Source organism: Macrotis lagotis, chromosome X, assembly GCF_037893015.1.
Source record: "Macrotis lagotis isolate mMagLag1 chromosome X, bilby.v1.9.chrom.fasta, whole genome shotgun sequence".
Lineage (NCBI taxonomy): Eukaryota > Metazoa > Chordata > Mammalia > Peramelemorphia > Peramelidae > Macrotis > Macrotis lagotis.
Genome location: NC_133666.1, coordinates 168,151,660 through 168,163,427, shown reverse-complemented (window position 1 = coordinate 168,163,427; position 11,768 = coordinate 168,151,660). Strand labels below are relative to the sequence as shown.

The 11,768-nt window shown below is 49.8% G+C and overlaps 1 protein-coding gene across 3 annotated transcripts in view; it reads right to left on the bottom strand.

Annotated features, from left to right (window-relative positions):
- Nucleotides 1-968: 968 nt before the first annotated feature.
- SREBF1 (sterol regulatory element binding transcription factor 1) overlaps nt 969-11,768 on the bottom strand; it is a 61,892-nt gene continuing 51,092 nt past the window's right edge. The window contains exons 10-19 of one of the 3 annotated variants that reach the window (XM_074208587.1): nt 9,195-9,456; nt 8,755-8,921; nt 8,287-8,455; nt 7,325-7,433; nt 6,631-6,740; nt 6,269-6,401; nt 5,576-5,753; nt 5,076-5,261; nt 4,034-4,145; nt 969-3,161 (exon numbers count right to left, since the gene is read on the bottom strand). In XM_074208587.1, the coding sequence (XP_074064688.1) occupies nt 2,941-3,161; nt 4,034-4,145; nt 5,076-5,261; nt 5,576-5,753; nt 6,269-6,401; nt 6,631-6,740; nt 7,325-7,433; nt 8,287-8,455; nt 8,755-8,921; nt 9,195-9,456 (1,647 nt within the window). In that variant the 3' untranslated portion in view covers nt 969-2,940. Of the gene's footprint in view, nt 3,165-4,033; nt 4,146-5,075; nt 5,262-5,575; nt 5,754-6,268; nt 6,402-6,630; nt 6,741-7,324; nt 7,434-8,286; nt 8,456-8,754; nt 8,922-9,194; nt 9,457-11,768 lie in introns of all 3 variants that reach the window. The other 2 variants (XM_074208586.1, XM_074208588.1) reach the window with 2 other exon arrangements.

The following is an 11,768-nucleotide window of genomic DNA, read 5'->3' as shown; positions in this document are numbered from 1 at the left end:
AGAGTTTGGGGAGGGGGGGAAAGGGGCAGCAAAAGTTAAAGATTATTTCTAGTTAATAAGGCCAAGAAGAGGAACACAGGCTTCTTGAGAACCAAGGACGTTACACGACTTGCCCAGGTGTAATGCCATCTATGGCCCTTTCACTATGGGGCAGCCTTATTCAAAAAATGGAACCCAAATTATAATTTCTCTTTTAATTTTCTGTACAAAACTCTTCTGTCACCATGAAAGCAACTGGCAGGGGGGGGAGGGGAGAGAAGCTGTCAGAGAGGAGTTCTTCTCCCACGTGGCTCCTCTTCTTCCCCATTCGCAGAAGGCATCCATGGTAGGGCCACCGGGGCCAGCTTCCCCTGTCCTAATATTGTCCCACTCTTATCTCAAGACCCTTCTGGTTTCGGCAACCCGTGATCCTGGGTACGCATTCACATATACAGTCTAGCTCACCCTCACCCAAAGATCCCTGCACTCCCATAGAGGCCAGTCAAGGTCTAGGACTCAGACATGAAGAGGTCCTCACTCCCCAAAGTCCCAGCCACCCTGCTCCCTAAAACCTAACCATCTGAGCACAAGACTGTTGGTTCCCTTATGTGGGGTTGAGCACCCCCATCCTCCTGCCCTGGATTTCCTCCACAAGCCCAGCAACCTCTATCCCTACCACCCAATACCAATTGGCCGACTGCAGGAAGCTCTTCTGACAGTACCCACCCACTGCCACAGAGAAGAAATGGGACAGGAGGAGATTTGGGGACAAAGAGCTGGCTTTTACTTCTGCCAGAAGGGATATACTCCACATGCTGGGCAAGGGCTCTTGAGGAAGGGGACACAAAAAAAGCAGGGACTGCTATGAGAGAGCCCCTTGCTCACTACTCACTCCCCCCCCCGGGCTCCCCCTCCCCTCCCCTTCTGTGCTTTGGGATTCCTGGTTGTCCTATATAGACAGCTCAAGCACCACCCCTCGACAGAGGACACGCAAGCTCAGCTCGCTCTCCTGGGGTGCATCCATCATCCCCGGAGTCTGGATGTTTCTTTGAAGTACTGGGAAAGGTTGAATGAATGCAGGAGTCTTCCCTGACTCCCATTAATCCACTAACACTTGCAGGAGTCAAAAATAGTCCAAAAATGAGAGTGGGAATGGACCTTGGAGATAACCTAATTCAGCCCCTTCACTTCGCAGGAGGAAGCCAAAACCCAGAGAATGACTTGTCTAAGACTGACATAGCCAGTGAGTGTGGAGCCCATTCTTCCACCATCCTAGACCCTTTTCCCCAGAGGACAGTCTTATTCAAAAACGGAACCCAAATTATAAATAATTTCTCCTTTTAATTTTCTGTACAAAACTCTTCTCACACTATGAAAATAAAGATTGCGAAGGAAAAAAGTAGTACAGGTGTCTCCCGAGGCTGGAGGGAGGCTAGTGCAGTGGCAAGGAGATGTAGTAATGACATAAACATATATGTACAGCATCAGCCACACAACCCCAGGCCCACTCCCTCCCTCCTCTTTCAGTAGCATGACCCTCAGCCCACAAGGGCCCAGAAGCAGGAGCCCACCTCCTTTGGAAGTGAAGGCCTCCTGTGGCCCCTTGGGGTATCCCGATCCCTGGCTGCAAGAGGGAACAGAAGAAAGCTCCTCTGGCAGTAGAGAGCCCAAGGCACGGGAGAATGGGGATGACATAAAAGACTGCTTGAGGCAGTGGGAGCAGGGGGAGAAAGGGGCAGAAGCTGGGAGGCTCTTGTGTGGACTCTGAGGTGGGATCAGGAGCCCCACAGCCCCAGCATGATTTTGGCATGTGAGAGGAGGGCCGGTAGACCTCTGGTCAGCAGGAGCTCTTCTCCTTCAAGACTCCCTCGGCTCCTGAGGGTCAAAGACATCTGCTCCAGGACAGTCCATTTCCCCTCCCCCTCTTAAAAGCAGTCAATTCAGAAAGGGAAAAAAGGGTTCCATAGAGATGAAGCAGCCATTTGGGGTGACATCTGTGATTTCATCAGTGTGGGAAACTTCTAAGCCTCGGACGATTGCCTAGAGCCCTATCTATCAAAGGTGGGACTTGAACCAAGCCTTCCTGGCTTTGAGACCTGGGGTCCATCCACTCTGAACCCCCCGAGGGGGAGCCATACAGCCCCTGCAATCTCCCACGAGACCACCAGAGGTCAGTAGAATCTCATCTTGGAGGGGAGGCTCATCTTTTGGGAGAATCCCGCCCTCTCCTCTCTTTGGCCAGCCTTTCACTGGGGCCCTGCTAGTCACCTGCACCCCCTCCTTTCTCCCTAGCTAAGGTTGATTACCAAGGAAAAGGCAGACTTCTCATTAGCCTTGGCCCATTAAACACAATAAATCACAGGCATCAAATTACCCAGTGATTAGATGGGAGGGAGTGAGGGGGGCAGGGAAGGACAGCACTGCAGCCTCTTCCATCGAGGGGGTAAATCACCCAAACAAAAATTCATACACTGCCCCCTCAAGGAACCCTATTGGGATGTGTCTAGTCTAGGACTTGTTTTCTTTGATAGGACCATAGAGTTAGAAAGGTCATCTGGTCCAACGTCTTCATTTTACAGATAAGAAAATTGGGACTCAGAGAATCAGAATTGGGATATGAACCTTGATCCTGACTCTAAATCTAGTTTTCGTTTTGTTTTTTCTCCCATTACACTCCATGGCTTTTCAAAGTTAAGGGTGGGAAATGGCGGTCTAGTGTCATGCCAGCTCCTCTTGGCATCGGACCAGTGGATGCGGGCAGCTTCCAGGTCCGACTGAGGAAGAGAAGGGAAAGAGGTCACCTTGCCCACTTCTGTCCATATCCTGCAGGACCTCTGCAACCCTAGTTGCCAGGGTCAACCAGGACCCAAGCAAGGACCACACCTCCAGGGTGGTCCAGAGGGTTGAAAGTTTCAGGGGCCTGGTGGCTGGGGTCTTAAGAGAGGCCCAGGGCAGGCCCAGCTACCCTGAGGTAACTGTGGTGCCACTACCCAGACGGATAATCATCTGTTGGCAGTCGTGCAGCATCCGCTTGTCTCCCAGCTTCTCTAGGGTTCGAGCAGCCTCGGCCAACATTCCCACTCGCTGGCCCGGAGCGGACAGGAAGGTGGGGGGCAGGTAACAGCAGGCCAGCAGGAGGGCCTCTGCGTGTTCTCTCTGAGTGGGCCGGGTCTCCAGTTCACCTGCTGTAGGGAAAGGAGCGGGGTCAAGGGGAATGCCGCAGCTTGGACCTGGGGGGCTTGGATGAGGGTCTGCCCTGGGGGTGAGGGTGGACACACAAAAACACGCCAGCACAGTACACACAGCACACACAGGTATAGACATGCAAACATACCTGCAGTGCATACATACATACATACACACACACACACACACACCACATACCCCCCAAACCAATCTCTCCCATATTCAGCCCCACAACATATATAAAGACATACAAGAACAGTATGGAACCTGAACACTGGTTCAATATAGCATGTTATGGGGGACTGTAGTGAATAGAGCCCAGGGTCTGGAGACACTGACTAGCTGTGTGACCCTGGGCAAGTCATTTAACTGCCTCAATATCCTTATCTGTAAAACAAATCAGAGAAGAAAATGGCAATCCACTCCAGACAGCATTGTCAAGAAAACCTCAAATGGGGTCACAAAGGGTCAGACCTGACCAAAACAACTCAACAACAACCCATGATATTTCCACAATACCACCCCTGGTCTTGGTAATGGCAACTTTTACCAGAGGAGTATTAAGGAGATTCCCTAGTTAGGACACAGGTAGAAGAAAGGGGAAAATCATTTATTAAATGCCTATTCTGTGTAGGCAATGTGCCAACTTCTTTACAAATATCTTCCCTTTGGATCCTCACATGCTTGGAAATGCTTTTATGTTCCTCATTTTACAGATGAGGAAACTGAGGCAGGGAACAGGCATGTGGGTGACTTGCCCAGGGTTATCCATCTAGTAAATATCCCTGGCTGTATCTGAATTCAGGTCTCCAGACTCAGTGGGCACAGCTCATTCCCAAGGAGAGAGAAGGACCCCCCCTACACTCACATCCTTTGCTGCTTGGGGCCACCCTTCTCCTCAGGCTTCTGTCCAGGAGCTGATGAGTTCGGGTGGGGCTGGCTCCAGCCATCAGTCGGGCGGTAGCTTCATGAAGGAAAACCTAAGAGAGCAAGAGGCAAGGCTTTCTTAAGAGGGCCCCCCCCACCATACTCTCAGCCCTCTCAGAGTTCTCAACCACTCCTATCAATAGCCAGCCAGACACTGACAGAGGAGGGACAGTCTCCTCCAAAGGGTTGTATCAGACCCATCAGTTAACTCCTAATCCTTTCCCACCTTCAGAACTTGGTTTAACATCAATTTCTCTTCCCCAGAATTGTTCTTGACCAAAGGCTTGTGGACCCACTTGGAAAGGCAGGTTCTCCGTTTTCCCCATGTTCTGTCTCAACAAGATGATAAATTTCCTGAAGATAGGGATTCCTGTTCCTCAATTACATTACTATAATACCTGGGGCTGGGGACCTCATGACCATGAAAATAACTGGTTGCCCTCCACCCCTCACTCTTTCAAAGAACCAGCTCAAGCCCCAATTCCTCAGGAAGCCCCAAGATCCTTCTGCTCTCGCTGACTTCTTCCTCCTCCAGAAGCTGCTAGAACAGAAAGAGCACTGGAGTCGGAGTCAGGAAGACTGGAGTTCAAATCCGGCCTTAGACCCTGGGCAAGTTACCTCACCTCTCTGCCTCAGTCTCCTCCACTGTAAAACAGCACTCACCTCCCAAGTAGTTGTGCCATCTTTCCTTCCTCCTCTGTCCCTCAGGGATGCTCCTGCCCATGCTGACCTCCCCCACTCAATGCTTGTCCATGATAATCAATGAATCACAGGCTACTTGTGTGAGGGCTGGGTCTCTCCTCTGTGCAGGGCCAACAGGAGCCCAAGTCTGATTAGACAGGACTGAACGTAGAGACCAGTTTCACCCATTTTCACTGAGCTATGGACAAACAGCCAGACACCCTGAGGATGAATGGGAGAATCCCCAGTCCTTGGAAGCCCACTGCAGAGTTCAGCCAGAGTCTGGAGCTGGGACAACTCACCCTTCTCATGGCAGGCCGGAAGGACTGTGCCAAACGCCGCAGGCTGCTAAGGTCCTGCTGGAAACCTCGAAGTTCCAGAGCCGAGGCCTGGTAGCCAGAGCCGGGGGGCTGGGAGGAGCCCACCTGCTGCTGCCACAGGCTGGTGCGCGTCACCAGGAGCAGATCACACAAGAGGAGTTGGACAGCCTGCGGGGCAGACGAGGGTCTTGGTGAGCAGGCCAGGGGCCATCTCAGCAATGCCCCAGGCAAGGCCAGCCAGTCCTGATCATGGACCAATTTGTTATTGGGCCAAACCCAGCAGTCAAAGTCCATCCCAGACAGTTGGGGGTGGGGTTCTTATTTTTGGATCAGTTAAGGAACCACAGGAAAGCAGAGCTGTTCAGAGCTCTCATTCAGGAGCAGGTCTAGACCTCAGTTCTCCTGATGCCCAGTCTGGTGCTTCTTCCCCCAGATCTCACCCATCTCTTTTCCCCCCGGGGCGTGGGGTATGGTGCTGTTACCTTGTCAATAGAAGCCCCGGCAGTGGCTGCAGAAGGTCCTGTGGTCAGGCTGTCCCGGAGGTAGCTGCTGGCCTTCTCACACTGGCTAAGGCTGGCTTGACCAAGCTCCTGCTTTTGCTTCCCCAAAAGCATCCTGGCAGCCTTGAAGGAGTGCAGGGCTGCCCGAGGCAGGGGCTTCCTGTGGGCAGATGAGGGGCTTCCAAGGTCACTCAGGCCCAAGCCTCCCTAACCTGCTGACCTCAGCCTTTCCTAGGACTCCCCCTAATACTATTAGACGAAGCTCCCTCCCATTTCAAAGCTGGGGATGTTTCTTTGGAGCAGAATCCCTCAAGACTACAGGTATAATGTGAGGTCCTAGATAGGGAGATAAACTAAAGGCTGGGCAAGGGGACTCTTCTCGGAAGAGAAATGGAAGCTGTGCCCCAGTCCCTTGACTTTCTTGCCTTAGCACCCAAGTATCTGGTCAGGTACTCTGGGGAGTATCTTTTATCCCCCCGGGTTCTGGGAGCTTTATAATCTGGCTTTGGAAGGTGGTCCCATCCTCCAGTATTCTGTCCAAGGGGGTTAGCTTCATCTGGAAACTGCATTCTCTTGTGTAGCCTGTCCTGGAAAGCCCTGACTCAGAGGCAAACCATCTTCCCCTTTCTCCCCTAAAGATCTGGAAGGGGAAGGGGCTGGGCCCCAGACACTCACTCAGAAGCCTGGAGGGCTTTTGGCATGTACTCCACCATGGAGTAGAGAGTCTCTGCCCCCTCGTCGTCCCGCTGGAGCCAGTGAATCACCACCATAATGAGGGAAGCCCACCACTTGGCCACAATGTCAGTGCCTAGGCAATGGAAGAGGAGAGGGGTTGTTCTCCACTGTCCTTGGGGTCTCCCTCTCCTCTCCCAACTCAAGGTGCAATGTGAACTGTACCACCCTCCTGCTGTCTGAGGGAAGGCTCAGAAGTGGACTTTCTCGGAGTGCAGTGGTCTGTCTTATCCAACTACCGAAAAATCTGGCTCCTAAAGACCCATGCACCCAGCCATGAGGAGAGGAGCAAAAAGCTTACTTACCGGTGGTAGTGGTCATGCTTGAACTGACAGAGAAGTTGAGGGCAGGGGCCCCAGCAGTGTCCGAACAGCCATTAAGCAGTTGCAGGTACCCAAGGGCATCAGAGAACTCTCTATGTGGTAGGGAGGGAAGCACATGAAGGAGGGCAGCTTGCGAGTGAGGAGTGAGCCAAAAGGCAAGTAAACCCCACTGAGAATACTATGGGACTTCCCTGGAGCCCTGAGCTGGATCTGGAACTAACTCACTGGGGACCTGGGGCAAGATATTTCTTTCCTCTTGGCTTTAGCTTCTTCACCTGTGCGTCAGGACACAGCCACCCCAGCCTGGACCCACCTGCCTTCCAGAGGCAATTCAAATGAGACATGAAGATGCTTTGAAAAGTAGAAAATACCAATATAATTATTGCTGTTATACTTCTATTAATATTCAAAGCCCTTTGTTCAAGAGATTCTCAATGAAACTAGGCCATGTTGAGAAGGGACCAGCTAAGTCCTCAGGATGAATGGACCATTAACTGGCTCAGCTGGGGACAAGAAGAGTTAGAGAGGGATGATGAATGCAAAGGTTGGGGTAGATGGTTGGGGCTGGAGGAGAGCATGTTAGAAATATAGTGAAGCTTGAGAAGAGTAAAGCGTGTAAAGGAATAGGGGTGTTGGAGCAATGGAGGATAGGGCACCCCTTGGGTTGAACTCTCACCTGTCCCCATCAGCTGAAGCCAGGGTCTGTTCAGGCTTGGCCACACAGCCCAGGGCTTTCTCCAACAGATGTTCCCGAAACAGCTGGGTCACCTGGGCCAGGGGATCCACTATTCCAGAAAGAGAGAGACGTAAGCAACATCCCACACCCAGGACAAGGGGGAGATATGGGAGACCCCAGGATCCTCTTTAGATAACTCTGCTATTCCAAGGGTGGGGAGGAAAAGATGACTACAGAAGACAGGTGGAAGGAACCATAGCAGGGAGTGCTTCAGTTATCCCCCCATCCTCTCAGTACTTTGAAATGACAGTTGGCTAGAAGGGCCAAGATTTCAGAAACTTGAGAAAGTTAAGACAAAGAGGGGAGAAGGAATTAAGGGATAAGGAAGGATAAGGTGGGGAGGGGGGAAATCACTAAAGCAACTGGGTAAGTCTACCTCAGAATGCAAATTACTTATAAGACAACTATAGATTAAAGCAACTCAGAAGTTCTATCTCCCATTCATCAGAATGGTAAAGGTGACAAAAGAGGAAAGCCAGAGGAGGGGCTTTGGAAAGACAAGTCCTTGGTGGAGCTGGAATCTAGTCCAATCATTCTAAAAAACAACTTGTAAACTGTGGGTACCGTTTGACCCGGTGTTGTCCCTGGTAGGCCTATACTCCATTGATTGACTCTCTAAATTATAATTTGTACATAATAGAAAGTTAGCTTTTTATTCATTCTTGCTCTTTGTATGCTACAAACTTTAAAGCAGCACATAAATGCTAGCTATTATTACTACATTAGTGAAATGTTTGTGTTTGCTGTTGATCATTAATAGAAAAAAGAGGTTAGGGGAAAGAGGAAAGATGAGGGAAAGAATGAGAAAGGAGAGGGAATAAAAGAGGAGAGAGAAGGGAGAGACAAGAGAAAAATGGGGTGGGGTATAAGGACAAATGGAGGAAGTATAGAGGAGGAGTTACCTGGGTTTCCCGTGCAGCTGTAGAGGCTTTCTCTAGGGACACTCCTCACTGCCCAGTCCCCATCCACAAAGAAGCGATGCCCCACAGGGTGGCAAAGCCACTGCATGGCAGGGGGCATGGTGCCACTCTGAGCAAGGCACACTTGGCGAGCGCTACTCAGGAAGAAGCGCTAGGGGCAAGGAGGAGATAATGGTTAGTTGGATCATGGGCCTGGGTTCCACTAGCAGTGGGGACCCTCCCCTAGCTCTGTTCCCAAAGGAAGCCCCTTCTGATTGGTGAGTGAGCATGTCTATAAAGGCCCAGCCCACTGTGTATGCTGGTCAGTGTGACCATGGGTGGGCTCTCCTACTTCCTGGCCACAAACATGGCACCTTAAGCCTTCCCAGGTCTGAAACCCATCTGGAGGTCCAGGCCAGTCAGGGGTGGGGGGAAGGGAAAGGTGGAGAGGGGAATGGTCCGGCCCCTTACCGTCAGGAAATGGAGGGCCCTAGGAAAACTCGTCTTGACCCGGAGGGCAACAGCCACGTAGATCTCGGCTAAGGTTGCCACGGAGATGGAACTGCCTGCACACTCAGCCAAATTGAGTGCGTTCAACGCCAAATTGATGGCAGCAAGGTGTCCACTGGTGTACTTCCCTATTGGGCCAGAGGGACAGGAATCAGGTGTCCCCAAGGTCCTCACCCAGATTCAGTCAGAGCCCCTCCTCATCTGTCTGCCCACCCACCCACCTTGCAGGGAAAATAAGCTCAACACCTGCTTGATGTTGGGCAAGGGGAGGAGGGCAATGCTGAGCTGGAGGGTCTGAGCAGCCACCTAGTTACTGCTCCCAGGTCAGAGGGTTTCCTCCCTGGGGTAGGGGCATAGCCAGGAACACACAGGACCCTCCCCTGGTCTTTCCACCTGCCCACCTGTCATGTGTAACTGGTGTAACTTGTGGTAGACAAGGGCTGCATCCCTGGAGCTAGCTCGGACATCAGCCTGCAGCTCCCGATCACGCAAGAGGCTCCCTGCTCGGTCAGCCAGCCAGCGCCCCACCCAGAGACGTTGAAGGATGTGGCGGATAAGATTCCAGAGCAAACTGCAGGCCAGGTCCAAATGGGAGGTGGGCAGAGGCCGACCTAGGGCTCGGAGGGCCAGCCACAGGTTCTGTGAGGCCTGGGCAAAGTCCCCCTGAGGAGGAAAGACAAAAGGGACAAGTGGTTTGAGACTGAAGGGGATCTTCGCCACAGTTGGCCAGGCTTGCACATCAGCTACAAAAAAGCCCATGATCTGCCTCCATTCCCACTTTCCATACAACCTGCAGCAATCAATGTCAGCAGGAGGTATGTATAGTGGAGAGAGGGCAGGTTTTGGAAACAGGAAGACCCAGTCCAAATTCTGCCTAAGACTCTTAGTTGTGTAACCCCAGACTCACGTAACCTATCAGCTAAGTTTCCTCTCCTCATCATTGTTGTGAGGATCAAATGAAATATTGGAGAGAGAAGGGAAAGAGGAGAGATGACAAGAGGTACAGAATGTAAAGTACTAATGTTAGTTATTATAGTAATAATTGAGGGGCAGCTAGGTGGTGCAGTGGATAGAGCACCGGCCCTGGAGTCAGGAGGATCTGAGTTCAAATCCAACCTCAGACACTTAATGATTACCTAGCTGTGTGGCCTTGGGCAAGCCACTTAAACCCATTGCCTTGCAAAAAAAAAAAAAAAAAATTGAAGGAAGACCTACCTGTGAGCTAGGTGCTGGTAATAGGGCCACACATTCTAAATATTCAGGCTACCTAAAAATAGGTTACATACCAAATATATACAAAGTGATTCGGTTCATGAGCTCTGCTAGGGAAAGAGGGGACAGGGAATCAGGAATAAAAGGGGAGGAGGTGTCTGAGCTGAGTCTTGAAGGAAGTTAGGCACAGGAAGAGGGCAAAAGTAAAATCAGAACAGTATTCTAGGAATGGGATAGTCTATGCAAAGGCATGGAAGCTGGAGATGAAAGTGTTTTATGTTGGAAACAGTAGATAGAGTGGCCTAGTTGGGTCAGGGGGTGAATGGAGGAGAGTACCATGTAACTACACTCAAGTCTGATCTGTGCTCCAGAAAGGTTTTCCAGCCCTGCAGACTGCACAGGATTCAATCTAGAAGGCTATTATAATAATCCAGGCAAAAGGCGATGAAGACCTGGAATGTGGGGTGGCAGTATAAGTGAAATGGGAGAAAGGGGAAAATATTCAGATGGAATACCTGACCTGATGTGGTCACCAGTTATCAGTGGAGAATATGAGAAAATGAAGAATTGAGGATGAATCTTTGGTTGCATTAAGGGACTAGAATAATGGGAGAAATTTGGGAAGGATTGGTTTAGAGGAAAGCTATTGACAAACTGAGATTAGGATGACTGAGGGACATTTGAGTGAAGATGTCCAGCAGGTCACTGGAAAGGAGATAAGAGCTCAAGATAGAGATCAAAGAACCATAAATTTAGAGCTGGAAGAACCTTTAGACTTGGCTAGTTAGTAATCTCATACAGGATTTCCTAACTCTCAACCCAACAAGCTGTATAGATGAGAAATGTTTATTATGTAGATTTCAGAGTCATTCTCATAGAGATGACAGATGAATCTGAGGGGAGATCAGAGGAGAGGAAAGAGGAAAAAGAGAAAAACTAAGTATAGAGTTCCGGGTCACCCCCATACATAGGGGAAGAAACATGGAGGATACAACTGGGAGTTTTCCCCAAGTCTCAATCCTAGACTCCTCTCTTCTTCATTTGTACTAGAGGGCAGCAAACTATGGCCCAAGGGCCACATCTGGTCTTTCCTCTGTTTTTGTATAGTATCCACCCTAAGAATATTTTATATATTTTTAAATTTTATTTTTATTTATATTTTTTTGGCAAGGCAATGGGGTTAAATGACTTGCCCAAGGTCACACAGCTAGGTAATGATTAAGTGTCTGAGGCTGAATTTGAACTCAGGTTCTCCTGACTCAGGGTCAGTGTTCTATCCACTATGCCACCTAATTCTGCTGCTACATTTTTAAGATATAATTTTAAAAATACAGTTTACAGTATCTCATGGGCTAATATTATCAGCTTCCATGAGTTCAAGATCATCTTTATATTGCTGATTCCCAGATTATCAATCTTATTTTGTTTCTATCCTGACCTCCCAAGACCTATATCACCAATTGCCTTTTGGACATCTTAAACTAGATCTTAGATTTAAGCCACTTAAACAAAACACATCCAACACATCTTTCCCTCCAAACACTCCCTCTTCCCAACTTGACTGGTGAGGGTACTGCCAGTCTCCTAGTAAAGGACTTTATCACTTACTGCCAGTCTCCTAGTAAAGGACTTTATCACTTTGAGTCTGAATTTATAAAGTGGTCTCTTCTGAAAATACTGGGGAATATGGATAAAGTGAAAAAAAGGAGGAAATACAAACAGAGGGAAGACAGCATGGAGGGCAATAAAGAGTTAGTAATTAT